Here is a 23,165-nt window from a genome sequence, read left to right as displayed (position 1 = left end):
ATGAGGGCTTTTTGTTGCGAGCTCAAACTGGTGAAGGTTATCCAGTCATCTGCTGCTCGTTATGTGCGCGCATGTGTGTGTGTGTTAATGTGTGTGTGCACATTTGAGTAAAAGACAAAGGAAACAGGAGTCTGGATGCATGTTTGCCTGCAAGAAACAGTGTATGTGGTTTTATTGCATGTGTATGCAGATGTGGAAAAAGGTAGAGAAGGAGAGAGGGGAAAAAAAGGAAAAAGGAGACTTGGTGCTCTGCTCCAGTGAAAGTATCTGACTCATGGCTGATTGTTTATTATTGCAAACGACTCTGTAGTCCTCTCAGGAAGCCACAGGAGCATTACTCATTGAACCAGAGCGGAGATAGAGATGGAGTCTGTCTCATGTTAAATATTTATGCATTATTCCATCTGTTTTGTTTTGCACACATGCTGTGATTTTAAAGAAAACACCAGGAATTCCCCCAATGTGGTACTTCTCCATCTGCATTGTGATAACTGACATGAAGTCTGTTTACCGTAAACCCCATCCCACTATCACTGGAGGAGAGAACGATGCTGCTCTGCCACTGCAGCATCAGGGATGTTTAGAGGAAAATGCTAAGGCCAGCTAAGTGTCACTGCTGCTATCTCGTGCTGTCGTCACTGCAAATAGAGATGACACTAAGGAGATGGACTGGGATGCCATGTCCTCATCCATCCCCCCCACCAGTAACTTCTTATCTGACTCCGGGGAAGAAGTAAAGTAGCATAAACAACTCCCCCTTTTTTGCATCCCGACTGAGTTTCCCGTCTGTTACAAGTGCCTATATCGGTTTCATTGAGCTACTTGTGGAGAAAAAAAAGAGAGGAAAGGATGCAACAGGATGATTGCGCTGAATGCTGCTGTGTGACAGAAAGTGATGAGCATAAAATCTGTTTGATATATGCATTTTTTATTACAACAACTGTCCTCACAGGGATTTTTATTTTTCACAGCTTCACTACAATATGTCTAGACTTGTATCTATGGTAACCTGATTGTATTGTATTACAATTTTAAGGCTCTGGTAGATGAGGTTTGTTGTAAAGTTTGAATCAGTTAATGAATATTGCAGATCCAAGTGTGTGGATGTACTGTCTGTTGTCTATATTAACCTCGTGTGCTGTTTAAGGGTTTGTGTATATAGGAGTTGGAATAAAGTTACACATGCAAGATGAAGAAAGAAGTAGAGAAAAAAAAGATGCTAGGATAGTTTTAAACACAATAATCACTTGGTCTTGATTAATACATGTAAATAAATGTAACCTTTTACCATGGCATACAAACACATAGATGAAGACCGCATGCTGAGGAGGATCGAGAAATTGATTTTGGCATTCAGCTATTAAGCTTTCACAGTATTATCTGCGCGACACAGTCAGGGCCAGTAAACAAAGCTTAATTGGAAATTGGAATATGGCTGGAGAGAGACAAGAGACAGAAGGAAAAAGGAGAGGGAGGAAAGAGAGATATACTACACACGCGCGCACAGGGGGGAGGGAGGGAGGGAAGGAGGCGAGGAAGTACTTAGAGAGGAGACGCATCATCTGTGCAGTGGTGTGAGCTACATCTCTCCTGGTCGCAGCCCGACGGCGCAGCAAAGGGACGAGCGTTTATCCAATTCGAAACTGTTGGTGCGTAACGACCGCGATGTGGATTTACAAGCTCGTTTTCGGACTCTTCCTCCTCTCCTGTTCCGGTAAGGTTTTTTTTTTTTTTTTTAAGGCGAAAAAACTGTTTACAAGTGCTCGGATCGCTGCTCAGAGAGGTCTGGACACTGTGTGTGGACGCACTGGTTTGCGCTTTACGCAGAGCAGACCGTCAAACATGAGTTCAGAGCAGCTTTATTTCTCTTCACTTATTACCGCTGACTGAAAAATTAGGGTAAATAATTATATAAGGAAGGTTTGAGTGTGCTGCCGGTGTTGTGATATTTGTACCTCCTTAGAAAACGCGCAATTTCTGCTTTATTTCTGACAATATAATGCAGTTTAAGTGCTAAAACAGAAGCTTGAGGATATTTCTTACGTTGTCCAGCCTTCTGAGAAATCATCAGTTTATGAAAAAACATTACAGCAGCAGCTTTTCCATTTCCAACTCCTCCTGTTGTGTCATCCCCCCTGCTAGAGCGCATTAACACCGCATTTTTACGCATTACCTGGCCAGATAACGAGATAAATAAATTACATGAAGAGGCTGCCCACTGTTCCACCAGAATGACCTATTAAAATCAAATTAATCGTCCCCTTGTTGCTCTAACGTAGTGTGACTTTCGCGGTCCGTTGCTCCAAATTGGCACTGAGGCGGAGAAACTGCCGAGCCGGTGAACTCAAGTTGAGAATCGGACAAACACGGAGCCAGTGTGTCCTCTGTGATCCCCGGAAACTGTCCAAACACACAGTCTGAAACCAGCTCTGATGTTCTTCTATTGTATGCGCCGAACTGTGCAGTTTTTCAGGCACATTTCCAACAAAAACACTTCTTTTTTTTGTTTGTTTTTTATAAAAGCACTTAGATCGACTGAAGTGCATATAGGCGGGCAGTTAGTTGAAAACAGGTAGGAGGAGGGAGGAAAAAACGGTGGCAGGAGTTTTCTCTCTAAATGTAAATGTCTAGTGGCTCTCTAATTTCCCAGAGATGCAGAGAAACCTGCCAACCACTGAGGTACAGCACTGACTCCCCCCAGTTTGTGAGTGAGTGTGTGTGTGTGTGCGTGTGTGTAGGTGTGTGTGTGTGTGTGTGTGAAGAGGTGTCTGTGTGTGTGTGTGTGTGTGTGTCAGCCTTGGTTTCATTTGGGCCCAGTGATAAATGACTGTGCATCCCATTAGGTCTTGTACACTTAATAGGATGCACAGTTAAAGCAGACTAATTCACACATTGTAATGCTGGTGCCCAATGTTTGTTCTCGCTCGGCTCATTAGCAGATGATCCTCCCAGACCACAGAGAACAGTTTGCTGATGTGTTTGTGTGTCAGTTTATCAATAATAATCAGACTCAGTCTTCCTTATAATAAAAGAGAAAAAAGTACAATGGAAAAAAAGGCAGTTAGAGCTCGAAAGTAGAGTAGAAAAGTCTTTAGACTGTCACAAAACCGTCAGTGTCAGCTTGTGTCCTGCCTGATGTGATTTTCTAAGTATAGATGGGTGTCAGACATTTAAATGTGAAATTAATGCTGCTGAATATTCATGACTATGTTATGTAATTGTGCATCAGAGGGCAGAAGAAATGCACTCCAGGACTACCAGAAAACCGATGGCGTCCAACTGGTTGTCACGTCTCCTGATTCCTCCCACCTCACCAAAAGCAGGAAGCTGAGCTTGTCCAGGTGTGCCAAATCCTGCAGCCGCGGCAGAAGACTCCCCTTCGCCTGCAGGTTGGTCTGCTCTATTGGCATTACTTCTCAGTTTCAGGATTTGTTTGCTAGCAGGGGAAAGTAACTCTCCCAAAGGCTGTTAATTTACAGAGTGTGAAGTTTGTGGTAGTTCCACAACTCTCCTAATTATTCTTTTCACAGGCCTAACACACTGTTGTTCCTCTGGTTTAGCAGGCCTCCTCCTCTGCATGTTCATGTTAATAGCTGTGTTCACTGCCCTGGGTTGCTTTTTGCTTTTAGAAGTCAGAGAGAACTGACCATTATGATGTCCACTCTTGTCATGTTCTCACAGCCTCCTTTCCTTTCCTCCTTATTCTCTAGAGCGTTCGTCTATGATCATAAAAACAGGAAATGCCAGTGGCTGTCATTCGACAGGAACTCACCAGGAACTCAGAGCCACCAGAACATCAACTACCAACTCTATCAAAAGAAAGGTGCTCCCTACTGTTCCACCTTGTCTCTCTGCCAGCTGTTAATAAACTAGTGTCTCCTCTTGTCATCATGCCTTTCCATCTGAAAAAAATCCTTTATGTCGTCTTGCTTCTAATAGGCAACATTCGCTCAGTGGAGGTTTAGTCAGAGTTTGTAAGAGAACTTGACTGCTTCATAAATACCTTTTTTAAGGGTGATTTTACTTTTGCAATAATAGCAGCTCTCAGGGGGGAGACAAGGAAGGGCAAGGACCATTGTCGTGTTTATTGTGTTATAGCACATTATGGTTCATTTTCTGTCATTAAGCGGTGTTTGTGTAAACAATGGAAATTCCCACCCCCATTTCATTTCAGTCTGACTGACCACAGCCGTGAACATGCAGCTTGTGTAATGTATTTCATGGAAATTTTTAGAGCAGATTAGGAAAACAGATTTGACTTTTGGCATTGTCACATCCTTGTTAAGCTCTGCATCATAGCTGAACATCTTCTGTCTGTTTTCTTCATCATCTGGACTGAGTTTGCGTACAAAAATGCTGTGACCAAGCTGTTGCTCTTGCGCATTCACTTTTACTATCACTTTTTGTCTCCCTGTCCCCCCCATCCTCTCTTTCTTTCAGACTATGTGAGAGAGTGCATCGTGGGAACAGGTCAGAGCTACAGGGGTCGGAGGTCGGTGACAGTGAGCGGGATCCTTTGCCAGGCCTGGGCTTCTCCGATTCCTCATGAACACAAGTAAGAACCTGATTCCACCAAAGTGTCAAACAACATAGTGTTTTAAGGCGCTTCTTAGTGTTAGTGTTGGCCTGTTAGTGACGCAATTAGCTCGTAGCTCGAGGCTATTTTGTGTATGTGTGTGTGTATGCGTATGATATATTAGGGGTTGATTAGGCTCCTGGGAGCAGTCATTCATCAGAACTGACCTCATTGTAACGCTTTACAGAGTCACAGATCATTTCCTGCTGTGGCCCTACTGTTTATCTAGGTATGTGTGTGCGTGCAAATGTGTGCGCGTGTGTGTGTTTTACTGGGATTAGGATCATATCTAATACGCAGGCTTTGGTTAAGCTTTAGGTACATCCCCCAGCTAACTTCCCAGATAAAGCTCATTTTTCAATATGCAGACATACTTTTTGATAAGCTGCTTCTCCCAGTGGGATAAAGTTTAAAAACAAAAGATGCCACTGAAGGATCATGAAAGTGCAATTAGCACTGATCTCTAATAACTGCCTGGTACGCAGCAAGACAACTGTATTAATCCTTTCTTTTCAAATTACTATGGTTTCTGAAACACGACACAAATGACTTCACTAATTTGAAGGAAACACAAAGCGTACTGTCTATTTAAAGGTATTTTAGGGCTTTCTTTTGAAATCTGCTTATTTTATCATGTCTGAACATCTTTAAGATAATAATAAGAGTAAAAGAGTTGTTGGTGGTCATGCTTGTAATGTAATATTTTGTGTCAAGGGAGGACAGTGCTACAGAAATGGCACTGGGGAGAAAGTACCAGTAAAACAAAGCTGGGTTTATTTTGGATCAGATATCAACTATCAGAGATCATTGTACAGAACACAACATAAACCTTATCTTGGAACCTTATGCTACCTCATTCTTTCCCATTTTACAAGTTCTGCATAAATACTGTGGCCTTTCCTGTCATCATCATATTTAGTTATTTTTATGTGAATAAAATAACATATTTTCTTCTTATCGAAGAAAAAGCTCACGATAAATCGCTCAATATTCACAAATAACATGAATAATATTTGCCTTCACAAGAAGAGAAACAGGAAAAAAGTCCACTCCCCTCTCCTCAGAGGTATTAAATCCCTGTGAAAGGCTTTGTAGTGAGCTGTTGCAGCGGCAGACGAATCAAAGCCGCCAGGGCACGTTTGTACCTCCAGTGAACCTGCTTTATCAGGCTGCTATTAATGCCTCTGTAAATCAGGTAATTAAACCCAGGCACTTTGTATGTTTTATCAGTCAGCTTACAGGCATGGGAAACTCACAAACTGACACACACACACACACATACACAGACGCACACACACACAAGAACAAATGGCATTTTTATCAGTGAAAGATTTCCCTTCATTTCTGATTGCCCAGTAAAGGCCTTCTCATTTCTGTACCTGTCATTACCCACTCCACTGAACGACTACTTCATAACTTTATCTTTTCATCATCATGTGGAAAAACACTGCTTGAGTCAAAGACTACACTCGCTGTGTCCATCATCACAACTGGTGACCACAGCCATGTGCTCGCCTGATGGAAAAGATATGACTCATTTGTCAGTGTGTTTACACTACGGTCACAACCAGCCTCATGGAAAAGTGACATTGCTTTTACATACGAATGTGGTTTCTCTAATTAACAATATCAGACCACTGATGATTCAATCCTTTGTCATCACCATCAATTACTTGTTAATTTTCACTAGTCATGTTTACTGGTAGGTTTCAGTCAAGCAGCAGCTCTCTGAAAAACGAAGTCGTCATTGTCTCAGAGACTGAAAAGAAAAAAAAAACACAAACTGTGGCCTTGGGTGTTTTTCAAAAAAAAAAAAAAAAAAAAAAAAGGTTCCTCTGCATGCGAGCTCAAATACTTGGCAGCTGGTCTCGGTACATGTGTTTGTTTGTGTAACTGCAGCTCTGCTTCTGACAGATTCATGTCTAAGAGGTTCAGGAAGAAGGACCTCAGAGAAAACTACTGTCGCAACCCAGACAACTCCACCGTTGGCCCATGGTGCTTCACCACTGACCCACGGCCTCACCTGAGACACCAGGAGTGTGGCATACCACAGTGTTCACAGGGTAGGCTACGCGCACACACACACACACACACACACACACACACACACACACACACACACACAGAGAGAGAGAGAGAGAACAAGCCTGGCCTGCATCATTCATCTTAAAATAATACCCGCTCCACATTGTAAATTGAGGTTTGATAGTCTGAAATGAGTTGCAGCAAATTTAGCAATCACATGCTTCGACTGCAGCCATGCTCGCTACAACTGTGCTCTGCTATACATCTGTAAATGCATATGTGTTGTAGGTGCACAGGTTTTCTTGATTTGCAGAGGCCAGCTACAGCTGTTTCCAGGTGTGTGGTTCAGTTTACGCTGTCCTTTCTCATTCTGTCAGGCTCAAGTTTTGTAAATGGTTTGAACCTAAAGAAGTGGGTGTCGGAATGTTAGAGGTTATTAATCCCGCTGTCGACTCCTCTACATAAATTGTTAGCCATTTTATCCATCCCCGTGGCATACATGTGGTTGTGATGAAAGAAAACCACTTTCTCAGTGTGTCTCTGCCACACAATGTTACCGTCAGGCCCTGATGTCTCCCAGAAGGAGGAGATGATAATGACCTCTGTTATCTAATCGCTGGGGATTCATGCTGTCAGAGGGGTTGTTTCCTCTGCATGCATGACACTGGATCACTTTAACGAGCAACCAGGTTTTGGTTCGATAAGAGAAAATGGGAATCCTTTTTGCTCTCCAGCTCTCCAACATATGGTGTCTCACTGGGTTATCACAAGTTGTACCGCAGAGATAATGACTTTTTATTTTGATAGAAGGCCTGCGCTCTTTCAGGAGAAAATGACTGCTAGGGTTTCTCCAGAAATTAAGTGGTCCTAATGGGAAACATACACACAGACACACAAACAAAGAGTGTACAAGCACACAAGCGGCCTGCGGTATTAAATGTGCTCTGTCATTACAGGAGTGGACTAAACATCTGATTCTAATCTGCATCCTCTGTGATGTTTACACTAGACAGTGTAGAATATTCACCATGCAACAAATGGTGACTTCTTTTCACTAAAGAGACATCTGACTTCGTTAGTTTGACATATAATATGTGGTTCCATACATTGAGTGTATAATCTCCATAATAGAGCTTCACTGGGTATTGAATTATTTATTAGTTTATTGCAAAATGCTGTACAGCTATTTAAGAGGAGGAAATCAGAAGCTAAAATGTATTAAACTGGATGCTTAGTTGTTATTTGTTTGTGTGTGTGTCCATCCATGACTAGACTGTTAACAGTAAGTTTGCCAGTGTCGTATTCAATCTATTGATAGTGGATTTTTTTTATAGTTGGATTATGTGCTTCTCTAAGCGTCCTTGTGTCTGTGTGTGCATTTGTGTTTCATTTTGTGTAGTTGAGTGTATGAACTGCAATGGTGAGGATTACAGAGGACCTATGGACCACACAGAAAGTGGAAAGGAATGCCAGCGGTGGGACCTGGACGAACCACATAAACACCTGTACCACCCCAGGAGGTGATGGACACACCCACACTTTCACACTTTCACAGACCTGCATCTGCATCACACCAAACTGGGCCTTCTCAATCACACTTAAGCCCACACACATGGCTGCACAAAATATCAAAAAGCATGAGAATGTTTCATGTATCCATCCAATTGTTTCATGTGGTTGTGGCGCATTTATTTGGGAGATTAAGTGATTTGAAGTCAGCCAATGAAAACTTTCCCCCAAAGGAATACTGTTGGAATCCAGAGTGTAATTGTGTGTTTTTAACAGTGGTATGTGGAGAAAACTCTTCTTCTGACTTAACTGTTGCAGATTATTTTAAGCTCTCCAGGGTTTCTCGAGGCTTTCAGAAGGCTTAAGTGTTGTCTGAAAATTGATGGTAATTGGAAGGAAATTTTAGGTTATTTTTAATAGTCTTTTTGCCATTATCCTCACCACATTTGTGAAAGAAAGCTGGCAACACTTATTGTGCTTAGCCCGTTACGTAACATTAATTCTGAGTTATTGAAGTTATGGTTGCAAAAGACACAATAAACTACATTTTAGACCAGCGTTTTTCATCAGAACAAGACGTTATGTGTCAAAACAGTCTATCTTTAGCTACGAAGCCATGATCATACTAACAGTAGTTCGATCAGAGTGTCTCTTTGCAGAATTAACTACCTTCATGGTATAAGGTAATTGAGTACATGAGTATCTATGCAAACTTAGCAGTTTCTTTAGTTGTAAAATAGACTACAGAGGTATATCGTATCGCTCTCTGCTGTGGCTTTTGTTAACATTCATAAGTATTACTCCCAAGCAAAAAAGGTTTATATTTAATTTATTCTTTATTAAGGCTTACCTTATAAATGGCTGCCAATTTGTTTATCTGCATATTTGAGTTGACAAATATACAGACAGACAAATATCCAATCAGCCGTTTGATTAGTTTGGCAATGAGAATCTGTCACACACATTCATCCAAGCAGTAATTGTTGATCGGCAGGTCATTCCTGCTGCCAGCTTACTTTTCCATTACCTGTCCATGTTTTCTATTTTTAAAATGTATTTATTTATTTATTGTCAGCACATAAAACTCTCACATTCACTCAAATACGTCAACTAAATGCCTGTTTATGCTCATTTGGTTTAAGGGGCTCTGCAAAAACACTTACACACTATGTCTAAGCCTTTCTGTGGTTGGAAAACGCTGCTCTCTGTAGCTTATAGTTAGATATGACCTTTATTATCCCACAGGGAATCTTGTCTTGGGCTTGAATCTGCATACATCATAATGTACATTCACATGTTTAAAAAGAAGTGCCAAATTTCACAGAGACAATCATTATAATTGATTAAAAAAAGACATAATCGACCAGCAGTTTTTGTCAAATAATAAAAAATAATTTAAAAAAAATGATAGTTTTGAATAGTCAAACCAATCATTCTGTATAATAAGAGGTAATAAAATAGACTGCTAAAATAGATAGATAAAATACATAAACTTGATAATACATACATTTTGTTTTTATTTATTTATTTTTGGTTCCTTCCCACTGTCGCCAACTGTTTGCTCATAGGCAATCCAAAGGTAACTCTGGTTTGTTGGGTTCTCTGTTCTAAACTTGTAAGGTCTTCACATTACTATGTTAACTTCAATGAGAAGACATATGTTCTCAATTGGCACTATATAAATTAAATTGAATTGAACTGAAGTTACAGTGTCTGAAACCCAGTGAAATCGTGTTTCCTTTACTTTACGCTATTTGAAATCCTTAACGCAGATGGGATGAATGAATTCTTGCATCGGTTCAGTTTACACTTTGGCATCCTGAAGATCCTTTCAGATGGCGACAACTCAAATTTTAGATTTAGGATGTACATTGCATCTTTCAGCATCTTTCATGCCTCCATGAGCACAGATTATGAAGCAGACTTTTGTCCAAACTTAAGATAATTTATACCTAAATATGTCCTAGGGAGGCCATATATTTCAATCTTCATTAGTATTCCCTACATGATCTTAGATTGTTTATGTGTGTATGTATGTCAGCTGTGAGCGAGACTGCTCCAAGTAGTTGGATGGCAGGTGGTCTGGATTAGCCCAGACTCGTTACCACATCTTTAATCATCCCTGTGTTTGTGTAAACGCCCCAGACTGCTCACAGCACTAATGTAATGAGAGTATCCCACAGCCTGATACTGCATGCCTAGAGGCTGCAGGCCTGAAGGGATCTGGGACTTTGGGATGACTTACTGTAGAACACCTGTAGTGGTGCAACTTATTATCTTCCTCTGAACAGATTCACAGATGGAGTTCTTGCACTATTCCAGTTATTAATGTGTCAGTTGCATGCAATGCTGAATCGCCTCTCTACTGTTTTATTCTGCGAGGGATTCGGGAGGAAAATGGAAACATGATTCTCTCTTCAGGCGCATCTGGGTTTTAAGAGTTATGTGACAGTTAATGTTTTGTGCTACAGTTACTTAACTTCAAGTCAAGGAGTTGTGCTATGGGTAGTGCAGTGGTGGGATCGTTGCTTTGTGCTGTTTTTCACTCTGTTGCAGCTTTTTTTTTTTGTCGTACACATCAAGTCAATTGTTCTGCATGTTTTGTGTTAGATACCCCGACAAGGGCCTGGATGATAACTACTGCAGGAACCCAGATGGACGCCACAGACCCTGGTGCTTTACCACAGACCCAAACACGCCCTGGGAGTACTGCAACATCAAAGTGTGCGGTAAGCATTTATGCATGAATGTTTGTGTGCGCTTGAATGCATTAGCGTTCGCCATGCACGTTCATTTGAAGTATATTCTGTGAGTCGGCGCATTTGTGTTCAGTGAAGGTCCGCGAAGTTTGACTGACTGCACCAGAATTTACAGCTTCCTGTACCTTTCATTTTACCACTCCTCTCCCTCTTATTGGCTGGTGCCATGAAATACACACACATGCAGAGTTCCCCTTTTGGGTTTGGCTCTCTGTTATGTCTTCTCTAATAGCCAGAATGTTTATTTTTCCCCCTGCGCCACTGGTCTGCTGTTTATTGTTCTATGCCAGCTCTTATGTGTCGTAGTCAAACTGCACAGGGCTCAGTTACTGCTCCGCATTAACCTCCTGTAAGACATACAGACACAACACCAGGGTCATACACACTACAAGCAGATCGCTTTCACTACACCTCACCCACTTAGTGTAAGTGGCGTGACCGATGCTTAGGAACTTGGTGTGTTTGCCCTGTCTGAGCTTTGTGCTTTGTGTGTCGCTGCACTTGCCGTAAACCAGCAGATGTATGCGTAGCTGACCCTGCAATCAGAGAAGAGTCACTGAGACAGCCACTGAGGTCCTCGAGAACATAAAACAGCGAGAGCACTCGTGTTATTGTTGGGCTCAGCTTCTTTCTCTTGAGTCTGTGACTGGCCTGGTTTCCTGCTAGAATCATCAGCAGTCCTGGCACCATGTTTACTAGATGGCACTCCTCCATGCGGACTCAGTGATTCACTGTTCCCCTCTGTGTTCTCCCCCCTCTAAAAACCGTCTCCCACCCCGTGCGCTCCATCCTTCCCTCACTTCCTCCCTGATATGGGAGTTTTTTTGGAAACAGACCAAGTTTACGACCCAGTTAGTCTTAATCAAAACAAGGCAGAGAGGACAGAGCAAGAGACGGAGAGATAAAGTGTTCTTTTGACAAGGCCTCTTCTTTGTTTACTGTCAAATGAGTCCATATCTATTTTTAGACATATTGTATGGGTAGAAAATGCCTGTTTTAGAGCCTTGAAGATCTGCAAAGTGACACATTTTTGGATCCAATCATGTGCAATGTTCAGGCTAATGAACTTGGGTTGCTTGTCCATAATGAGCGGCCTTTCTATAGAGGAAAGTAGCGCAGATAAGACTTCCTGTCTTGTTTATTCCAATTTTTAATCAGCCTAGTTATACTTTATGATATCCAAACCCATAGAGGGAGCTATTCTGTTGAAAGTAGGTAGCCAAGACAGACGCCGTTCAGCCATTCATCATATCAGAGCCACTGTCACATTGACTATTTCCATGCTAAATCACTATAACAAATTACTATCATTAATTTACCAGCATACCAATATGATTATCAATAATATTAATCATTGTTCATATGTGTACTGCAACAAACTGAATATATTCAGATTAAAGGCAATATATCCAGCTCTCATGTTAACACAGGACCTGAGGGTGAGGACACGGTGGAATTTAGGGGCCAACTGGTTTGGCTACCATCATAGCAAATTATCTGTTACACTCTGAACCATTTGGTGTCGACAGCTGGGAGATAAAATCCTGCATTGTGTAACTGAGGAATAATGAAGTTCTGGAGGCTGTTTTGCCTCCCAAAAAGTGCCTTGGAAGGATAGTACTATCTGAAGGTGTAGAAAAGCTCAGTGTGGGACTTTCGGCTCTATATAGTGCTGTTTGGTGAAGTATACAAGCATATTCCACAGCACTGTCGTACACCTGACATTTCAAAAAGCCCAACATTCTGATGCTTGTTATTTGTGGCAATAACAAACAATCAGGAGATGCAGGCCAGTAGCCCATTTTTGCAGAAGATGGCATTCAGAGGAAATCGGAGCCTGTCACACCTTGATATGTCAGCAGGCTAATTTTTGTAATCTTTCTGGGCCTGGTGTGGAAAAGCAAATCACAACACACTGGAGGAACCTCTGCGACAGTTACTGGAAACCCTTGGAGAAAAACACCCATGGAAAATGATTTACAAATGGCAGGCAGATGGATTCCACTTCATCAAAGTTGCAGATCAGTAACACAGCACACACCACAAACATGAAGTGCATATCATTGCAATCCACAGTGACTGTTTTCTCCATCCACCATTTGAACTAAATGAGACTTTTATCAGTTCTTTACTCTTTCCACTGAAATCACAGCATAAATTAACAACCCAAACTATTTTTCTTTTCTATTTTGGTACAATTACACGTGAAAATACGTCCAACTATTTAGATTTATCTTGCAGCTTGATTACAATTGTCATCTGTGGTGCTGTTCTCTGCGTTTTTTCAGAAATTCAGCATCTGTGCATGCTGAAGGAAATAAGTCATAAAGCATGGGGAGTTTAGTATGTGTAGGTCTCAATAATCTTGCTCCCATCTTAAAGTTTTCGAGGATGAGTTAAGCATCAGTTGTTTTTGTGTCTCTTTCCATTTATAGTATATGCCTCAGTCTAATTTTAGTCAGTGTTTAGTCATGTGCTTCAAAGACCAATGAGAGGATGTGTTTTAGAAAATATGAGCATGGCAAAAGCTTCAGTTTTTAGGTGATGTTTCAACTGTAAACACAAGAGTCTTATTTCTATGATTTTTCTTAACCTTAATTGTGGAATTTACAAAAGCTATATATGTGAAATTAAATGCTCTGTACATCATCTTGACTTGTATACACGCAATATCTTTTGATCTCTGACAGAAACACCTCAGAAAAGCAATGTGCTGGAAACAACCGAGTGTTACCAGGGGAGAGGAGAGGGCTACAGGGGGACAGTAGACGTGACGCCCACAGGACTCACCTGCCAACGCTGGGACTCGCAGTATCCCCATAACCACACATTCATGCCTCAAGCCTACCCCTGCAAGTGAGTCAGAAACCAACATGAGGCAACATCCACTCACTCACCCACCAGCCTGCTCTTAGATCTGAGCAGATTACAGGATGTCTTTCTCTGTGTTTTCCAGGGACCTGAGAGAGAACTATTGTCGGAATCCAGATGGTCAAGAATTCCCCTGGTGTTTTACTACAGACCCAAGAGTCCGTACAATTTTCTGCACCAACATCCCTCAGTGCGGCACCCAAAACAAGCCTGTCAGCGGTGAGAGACTCAACAGCTTTATTTGAAAGCAGCAAGGAAAAAGCTGATTTTCTCCGCATCCTAAGCAGAGAAATATGTGGTATTTCTGTGGATGGTGGAGTTCATATGAGACCGTGTAACCACACATATTGGTTTGTAACCACGTATTCTCCGTCCCCATGGAAAACTGTAGTACTTTAGGTCTGTGGGAAGGACTGACCACCGCATCTCACATAAATATAATCTGACAGCAGCTCAGGATGGTCAGGTCTCACTGGACAGTGAAAGTCAGAGTGGAAGGATTAGTGTTGGTTGGGATTCTTTCTGGGGTAGCAAGAGATTTGAAAGTAAAAGATGTAGATCTATGGCTGAGTACACAAATTCAAATTTCTCCAGGGATCTCAAGGATATTTCGATTGTGTGGCCCTGCATTGGGATTATAAACCCAGTCTGCGGTTGTGTTGTGGTACACCCTTGAGGGCTGCATACATTCCCATACAGCAATGAAGTGAAGGGTGATGGACAGCTTTAAAAACTTATGTATGACCTATGTTTTTCTAAGACATCATTGTGGATTGCTTCATTGTGTATTCTTAGCTTTGCATATTCAACATATAGTGTGACAGTCATGACAGTTAAACTAAGGGTTGTTTTTGTTCCAAGTTATTTATAGCTTTTATTTCAACAGTATTGCATGCACAATAGTACACTTTAAACTGGCAAAGAATGTCTGTGTGGCCTGGTTTGCATGTTTTTGTTCAAATCTTTGGTTTGTTCATGTGTGCAGTATGTGTCTAGAATGCCTGTCTCATCTTATTTCCTCTTTTTGTGTCTAAATCCAGACTGCTATGAAAGCTTTGGCGAGAATTACCAAGGACAGCAGTCAAGGACTAGATCAAACCTGCCCTGCGCTCCCTGGAGAGACCACAGCAACAGGTCAGCCCACTGGATCCCTTCTGCTTCCCGACCTAATAACTTTCCCAAACTCCACCGTGATTTAAAAACCAGACCTGCACCATTAATAAATTGCAGACGAGCGCCTCTGCCTAAAATAGAGATCAAGATATCACACAGTTCTAGACCATGTTAACCACTAGAGCATATCAAAGTATGAAGGACTTTTAGGAGCACGGTGGAATCGAAGAAAAACCACTGATAATGAGCAGAAGACATGCAAATTTTATAGGCTTCAAAAGGAGAAAGAACGCCTGGGAAATGAGCTGTCTGGGATACAAGCTTGTGCAGGACAGCCTCAGTGTTCAGGAGAACGGGTCTGTGTTTCAGAGAACCATGTGTGCAAACCTGAGACATTGTGGTAATACAGGGAGGCACCTTATTATTGACCTCTAGATAAGCCTTATTGTTGTTCGAGGATCAAGTCAAGCCTCTTGGTTCTCAGAGGTGAAAACAGCTCCTGCGGGTACCATGACTAGCCTCTGCAGCATCTCCTAATGGCTAGAAAAGTGTTTCCCTGAAGATGACCTAACTAAGCAGGAATGACTCCCAGTGATAACTGGGCTGGAGGATATACACTTCACTCCTAACCTCTGACCCCAAACCCCTCCTTTGTAGAGACACTTCAAAGCCACTCAGCAGCGCTGCTTGGCTCCTGCCCAGGGGTCAAAAGTCAGGGTTAGGGAGTCACAGTGAGGGCTGGCTGTGCTAGAAATATAACGCACATAAACACAGATTTGAAACGGAGGATCGCTGTGATTTGGTACCCTTTTCTATCACAATTGTCAGCTGAGGAATTTGGTGTGAGAAAGAATTTTGTTTGTGTGGTTTTCAAAGTCTTGTGAGAACAACTCATGTGTGGGATACGTCTGCATGAGTATGTTTTAGATATGTGAATGTAGGTGGGTGCATACTGTCTCAGTGAGTAATTCCTCTGCAGATCCACGTTCTTATCTTGTCTGGAGGCAGAGAGCCTACACAGCTGTGTAGTTTGACTGTCCAGATCATATCTAGCTAAATTCATTCAGCTTTTACTAATGGATATAAATCACAAAGAAATCCTTTGTACTCTCAAAAGGAGACAAATTATCAGCTTGCTGCAGAAAAAAAAACGGCCTTTTGTTCTGACCATTGTCTTTGGGGCTCGCTCTGTGTTGATGAAAGATTAGTTAAGGGATCTTTTGTGTTTCTGTGTTTGTCCAGTGGCGAGAGGGGCATGCTGACGGCCAGCCTGGAGGGAAACTACTGCAGAAATCCTGATAAAGACAAACATGGTCCTTGGTGTCACACCAACAATTCTGCAATACTCTGGGACTACTGCAACGTAAAGCCATGTGAGTGCATAGAGTGCTCTCATGAGTGTACATTTACTGCTTTTATGGAGTTACACAGCCCATATAAAGTACCACACTTACAGAAAACACGGTGAGACCATGTGAAAGTAAAGGTTTATCATACTTAAAGATCAAAGACTGAGATAGTGATGATTTGTTTTCACTCTGTCTGGTTGTCTGCCTCATTTACACACACACTTTATTTCCAGTGTGTAGTTCTGTCAAGTGTTTTACTTGACACGACTAACAAACCATTTTTCAAACGATGCTGTTGTGTTTAGGATTGTAATTTTAATGTACTGTACGTTATCTACCATCTTGACAAATTACCATTAAAACTTTGAGGTAACGCAGTGTCAACATGCAAACAGCATTTACACGCAAGAATAATGAAATGACAAAAAATGGGAATTTGATGTTCACCACATTAGATTACACAGTGGAAGCAGATTATGACTGATTTTCACTGTGTATAGAAATGTACAGAAGGTCGCCTGAAACTATGGGAAAGGTACTTTGAATAAAAAATAACTTGAAGATTTGTTCCGGTTAAAAATCTTAAACTGTTAAATTACTACTGCTTGCAGACATACCAGTATGATCCCTAATGGCTTATTACATTCAGTGAAAGTCCAGATTTGAAAGAAGTGATTGCGACATGGCAGACAAACACAAGGCCTCTGATGGCTGTACACCCACTGTGGGATTTACATCCCTGCGTGAGCTTCTTATCTTGTATCAGTTTAATATTCCATAATCATTTTATTGGTCTCTTCTTCTCTCTGCAGGTGATACTTCACTGAACAACATTCCTCTGGGTGAGTGTCTCTGTCAGCACATCTGTGTTTACAAGTGGCTAAGCTGCTAATCTTTGTTTGATAGCCTTTAAGGCTAGTAGTGCTTCTTTTTTTTTTTTTTTTTACAGAACTTGATGTTGTCCTTTTACGTCCAGCTATTACGGTACATGATGCAGGACATTATGTTGTCTCTCTGTTTGACTAGTTCATCTGCTCATAATACCTCAAGACCAGATGAATCCTCACTCTCCTCTCATGTAGCGCTCAAATTATGCCACACATTCTATAATGACCTCAAGTAATGGCCTCATCAGCATAACAGGTTATGTTTTCTATGTAAACTGATGATTAGGGCGGATCATTAGGCAGCTCAAGTGCCTCTTGTATTGTGACTGTGTAAACAATATGTCAAAATTAACTACTGGATGTGTCTGCCTGTGAATTCATATTTATGGCCTAAATTAAATGTTTATTGTATGACATGAGATACATTAAAATATTTGGGTGTGTAATTGTGAGTGTTTGTGTGTGTGTTTACTAGGTGGACTGTCCTCTGTGAGCTGTTTTATCCATAAAAGTCCCAGGATTGTGGGAGGAGGTCGGGTGGGAATATCAGACGGCAGCTGGATGGTCAGCATACAGAGAGGGTACGGCATTTACTATTCTACACATTTTCCTCCACCGCTGAAGAAGAACAGTAGGCCATCCTGCCCAGACCTCCCTTGAATTCGTTAAAAAAAAAAAAAAAAAAAAAAATCTGGGATTTTTTTTCTTTTTGTGTGTGTTTGTTTTTAGTGTAGGGGTCAAATGCTCTTTTCAGAGTTTTTGCATTTGTGATGAATCAGTGTCTTCATATAGCAATAAAACTTGCATAATAGGGAAAGAAACTCTTGTAAAGGAAAAAGCACAGTATTTCTGTAGTTTGGATAGAACTCGATAAAGCTTTTACTTACTTCTACAGATTTTTGTAAACTACACGGACTGTCTACACTACAAATGCTATACTTTACCATATGCTGACATATAATCAAGAACGTTTTGTTTTTATGAACTGTATTGTTAGCTACTACATGTCCCTGTACTCAAACTTAACATACTCGAAGATCAACTGGATTTCTCAGTGTATAGTTTTTAAAGCAGACAACATATGGTTCTGTACAGTTCATAGCTAGTGAATCCTAATATCTGTCCTTCATATGACATTTGTGTGTTTTCTGCTGCTTCCAGGTCAGTGCACTGGTGTGGCGGCTCCCTAATACGAGAAGAGTGGGTGCTTACTGACAGACAGTGCTTCTCCTCATGGTAACTTCAGTGCTTCCTGTCAATGTCACTTCTTATGTATTTCTTTCTTTAATACCCTCAGTATAAAAAGTAACACCCATCTGTTCAGTTCATGTCTATATCTCTAGATCGAACCATAGTCACTACTGTCTGTCCAGATCTGACTGAGAGTGCCTCTCAGTATAGAGTAATAAATGTGGAGTATTTTTCGAAGCATTGACTCTGTCTTGTGCCTCTTCAGTGTTCCAGACCTCAGTGAGTATCGGGTGTGGCTGGGAGTCTCTGATATTCGAGAGGACGCTCCCGACTGGTCCAAGAGACAGGAAGTCAGCATTGCTCATGTGATTTGTGGCCCTGAGGGCTCCAGTTTAGCCCTCTTAAAGCTCTCTAAGTGAGTGACTGTAAAAATCATATTAAAGACACAATAATATATATTTCTGTGTGTGACGTTGATTATGTTTTGTACTTTCTTTAAATACGTCCAGGCCTGCCTCTCCTGCAGACAACGTCCATACAATTCAGCTGCCTGTGGCTGGATGCTCCATCCCAGAGGGAACAATATGTAAAATGTATGGCTGGGGAGAGACCAAAGGTACTAATATTCTCCACTGTATATTCACCACAGCTGTTGTATACATACGAGCTCTCTAGGTCACCTGGGTTTGCAATATATTGCATTTATATTGCATTTCTCCTGCAGCAGTCTTGGAGCATTCTGATTTCTTTTATTAAATGTTATAAGGTGGAGGCGCAAAAGCATATTATACTACGTCCTCTGTTAAATAATGGCTCACAGTGTCAGTAATATTTTAACCTTGCGTCAGTACTGCTTGAGATACAGATTTAGAGAAAACTGACATTTTTAATAAAATGGGCCATAATTTTTCTATAAACCATTCAGCTGTGAAGATATACACAACTATGTGACATGTTATCTAGCTGTATATTTATGATGTATTGTGAGATCATATGCATGCAAAAACTGTTCCAGTGTCCAGTGGCTTCATTTGAATTGCATGTGCAACAATAGAATATGGACGATAAGGTGCAACTTTTAACTCTTTCAGGTACTGGTCATGATGATGTACTAAAGTCAGTGGATCTGCCCATTGTGAGCAGTGGCAGGTGTAGAGAGATGCACAGAGGCAACCTCCACATCACCAACACCAAGATCTGTGCAGGCGGGAGAAGGAATGAAGGAGTGTGTGAGGTAAACTGTCGGGAACAGTTTATATTATTATCCTAGTGAGATTTTTTACCATTTTAACATCCAAACATTCATTATCTATACACCGCTTAATCGAGGGCGAAGGCAGGGGACACCCTGGACAGGTCGCCAGTCTGTAACAGGGCTACACAATCACACTCACATTCACACCTAAGGACAATTTAGAGTCACCAATTAACCTGAGCATGTTTTTTTTTTTTTTTTTTTGGACTGTGGGAGGAAGCCAGAGAACCATTTAAACATGAGGTCAAAAAATTGTTTTAGAAGGAAACTCATTCACTATTATTCATATGGTTGCATTCAGTTCTTGTTGGTAAACAAGAACAGGCCTTTAGACCTATGGATAAAGTAATTGTTCCCAGTGTGACTCTATGAGGACATTTGTGCTTTGCTTTCAAAGCCCAGTTTGATCTAAATCTCAAACAAATGTTGTTTGAATCCTGAGGCTTAGTCTTCAGTCCGTTGTAAATAGAGCAGCTGGAGACTGTTGCGCTACATTTCATCAGCTATCAAAGACTTGGTTTTGTGGTTTCAAGCTTTGGAAGAGCGCTGCCAATGTTCACAAATACTGGTGGTACTGTCTTTTGCTGAGAGTGTTAAAAGACACTGTGCTTTCATTTAACCCTGCCATGAATATAAACAATGATGATCGCCATTTCTCCCCACTGACGTCGGAAATGTGCTATCTATTTTCTATTCTTTTGCAGAGGGATTATGGCGGCCCTCTCGTGTGTCAGGATGGTGAGATCAGGGTTATTGTGGGAGTGAGCGTCCCTGGCAGAGGCTGCGCTCGAGCCAACCAACCCGGCATCTTCATTAATGTGCCCTTCTACACACAGTGGATCTACAAAGTCTTCAAATATTACCCCAACCCTGAGATTGTTTAGCGACTTAACTGAATAAATCACAATCAGGGGACTACATCAAATCCAGAGCCTGTACTTCTGAACTTCAGCAGTGCACTCAGGACATCTGGTTCCTGTCTTTTACATACTTACATGGAAGGTGATCTGCAGATGCATGTACACTATGATGTAAGATTTCATTAACGAATACTGTACTGATTCTAAGAGTCAATGATGGCAAATATGAGGCCTAAAAGTTGATATTGTTCATATCTTAAGACATACAGAAGGAAATGAATTGCTGGAGCAGCTAACAAGTAAAGAAGGGACCCAATACAGGTTGAATTTTACTGAAAAAAATAAGCATGGCTTTGATTCAGTTGGGAGCAGACCAGGCAAACAAATATTTGGTTTTCACCCATTTCCACCAGAGTCGTATGTGTGTATGTGAATAGTCTCGATTCCTGGCATTACTTGAATGTTTTGAACACCAAATGCAGTGGCTCTGCAGCTCCCTATGTAGAGTACGTTAATGGGCCACTTAGAAAACTATCCAGTGGTAGGGCAACGCTAAGGGCACTCTTGCCAAGCTCCAAGCATCTCAAGGGGCTTAGATAAAGTGGTCCTTACTGTACATAGTATTTTAATGAGTGTATTTGTGACACTCTAAATGTAATTTAGGTCTTATAGATCTATGACAGGAGAACGTGAAGGTTGGCAGGAAAATGATATAAAGTGTACTATCGGCGTGTTTCAGCTTTCAGTCAAAGTCAGATGTACGACAACACCTAATAAACTCCATTTTCAGTATTGTAATGTTACCACAATATCACTGACTGTATATATGAGGACGCTCTTTGCTTTCTGTGTACATAAAATGAATGTACGGTTACCCAGCCTTTATAGGATTTGAAATGGAAAACAAAAAATATAGCATTCATGTGTGCACACAAGCTCTTTCTATACAAAATCTATTTCCTTAATACTAAGCGTAAATTAAATGCGGCCGTGTCTGTTTTTGGATGGTTTTCCGCAGCAGTGTCTGTATGCATAAAGAAAACTGCAGAGGGGGAGTGTGTGTGTGTGTGTGTGTGTGTGTGTGTGTGTGTGTGTGTGTGTGTGTGTGTGTGTACGTGAGCTTGTGCATGTTTGAGCCAGTGCTGAATGAATTATCCCCTCACTCAGACCTTGGCAGACCCCCAATTCCATTCCACTCTGGATATTAGTGTCACAAAGTCTGTTGCTTCAAACTTCGTGGATGGGATGGGCTTTGTAACCGAATTGTCTGTAATGGGCTTCACTGTGATGACTGAATGGCCCTTGAAACATATTAACACACCTCCTTTACCAGTGTAAATGACTGAGATGGCTTTTTATTATAACTATATTACGTATGTACATACGTGAGTGAGAAAATGGTGTGTGTGTGTGGACATGTGCGCACTGAAAGATGCTGCAAGCTGCTATATTCTACAGGTTGTACAATACTGCCTTATGTTTTTCCTGTATAATGTACATTCACTATAAAGTTAATCTTATCCAATATATAAAATGTTAAACCCAATTTCAGCAATTATTTGAAATGCTTTATGATGTCTGTCAGTATATTAAATGTTTTTTTTTCCCATTCTATGACTTTGTTTTTCATTTTATGCTTTAAATGTCGCATTCGTTCGGTGGCGTGTTTGTGTTCTGAATACAAATGTGTGCAGTCTCAGCCAGTTTTTCCTGCTTGCTGTATAATTAATACAAGGCTGTTGCGCTTCACTACCAGAAGATGGCACCACAGTAGCATAGAGGCTATGAGGATGTCTTGGTAATCTTGCTAATCTCCCTCTCTGTCACACACACACACACACGCATATTCCTGCATCTATAGTCACATTCTCATCCACTTGCACGACTGCAGAGTTAGATACCTACAGCAGTTACCACAAATAGTACAACAGGGTAGCAGTATTTCTCTGTGATCCTATTTAGAATTTAGCAGAGCGGGATTCAGAGATAGGTATGTAGGGTATAAGAGTGTAGCTATGTATGAGTGTGTGTTAGAGGGGTGAGAAGCAGAGTGCGTAAAGGTGAAAGAGTAGGAGAGCAGGGACTGAGAGCTGGAGATTAAACGCTGAATCCATTGATGCTGTATTAAGGAACTTATAGAGCAAGCAGAAAATACACTGGGATCGACATTTTCGGTTGCAATGCACGCTGTATGCGCTGATGCTGACACAATATACACATATACAACCCATACACGCGCACACACACACACACACACACACACGGTCAGAGCGTTTAGTAATAACAGGTACTGAAGAGGCATCAAAGAGAGATGATGTGTAAGAAGTTTGGTTTAATCCGCAGGTCAGCTGGATGGACGGAAAGACAGAAAAATAAATAACATAAATACGGACATAAATAAGACAAAAAAAGGCACAAGGACATCTGCCCTCCCATCCCTGAGCTCTACAGCGTACAGGAGGCTAATGATCCAGTGGTTTGTGTCAGTTCTGTGCAATCTGGCATGAAAGCAGGACATAAAAAAAAGATTAAAAGCAATAATCAGTTTTCAATGATTTATTCTTTGCAGCCATAATTTGAGAATTTGAAAAGACAAAAAGACTAAATTTAGGCTTCAATCTGCAGTTCTGCAAATAAAGAAATAAAGTGAGATCGTTAACAGATGTTCTCTGCAGCATCCCGGTTGTGTATTTCAGTGTGTTGAAATAGTTTTGGTTTCTCACTAGCTGGCTGGCCATTGAAATTCAAACACAGTAGCAGGATAGCATCA

The 23,165-nt window shown here is 41.2% G+C and overlaps 1 protein-coding gene across 1 annotated transcript; it reads left to right on the top strand.

Moving 5' to 3' along the window:
• The first annotated feature begins 1,558 nt into the window (after window positions 1-1,558).
• Window positions 1,559-22,004, top strand: LOC111564882 (hepatocyte growth factor). Its single transcript, XM_023264741.3, has 18 exons — window positions 1,559-1,714; window positions 3,230-3,389; window positions 3,711-3,823; window positions 4,441-4,555; window positions 6,491-6,639; window positions 8,001-8,121; window positions 10,721-10,839; window positions 13,560-13,725; window positions 13,826-13,959; window positions 14,781-14,874; window positions 16,096-16,226; window positions 17,015-17,044; window positions 17,565-17,670; window positions 18,251-18,325; window positions 18,546-18,695; window positions 18,790-18,896; window positions 19,372-19,514; window positions 20,240-22,004. Exons 1-18 carry the CDS (start codon window positions 1,666-1,668, stop codon window positions 20,417-20,419), a joined length of 2,142 nt encoding a protein of 713 aa, XP_023120509.1. The 5' UTR covers window positions 1,559-1,665; the 3' UTR covers window positions 20,420-22,004.
• The last annotated feature ends 1,161 nt before the right edge of the window (window positions 22,005-23,165 follow it).

This window comes from Amphiprion ocellaris, chromosome 3, assembly GCF_022539595.1.
Source record: "Amphiprion ocellaris isolate individual 3 ecotype Okinawa chromosome 3, ASM2253959v1, whole genome shotgun sequence".
NCBI classification, from domain to species: Eukaryota; Metazoa; Chordata; class Actinopteri; family Pomacentridae; genus Amphiprion; species Amphiprion ocellaris.
This window is presented reverse-complemented; position numbering and strand designations above follow the sequence as displayed.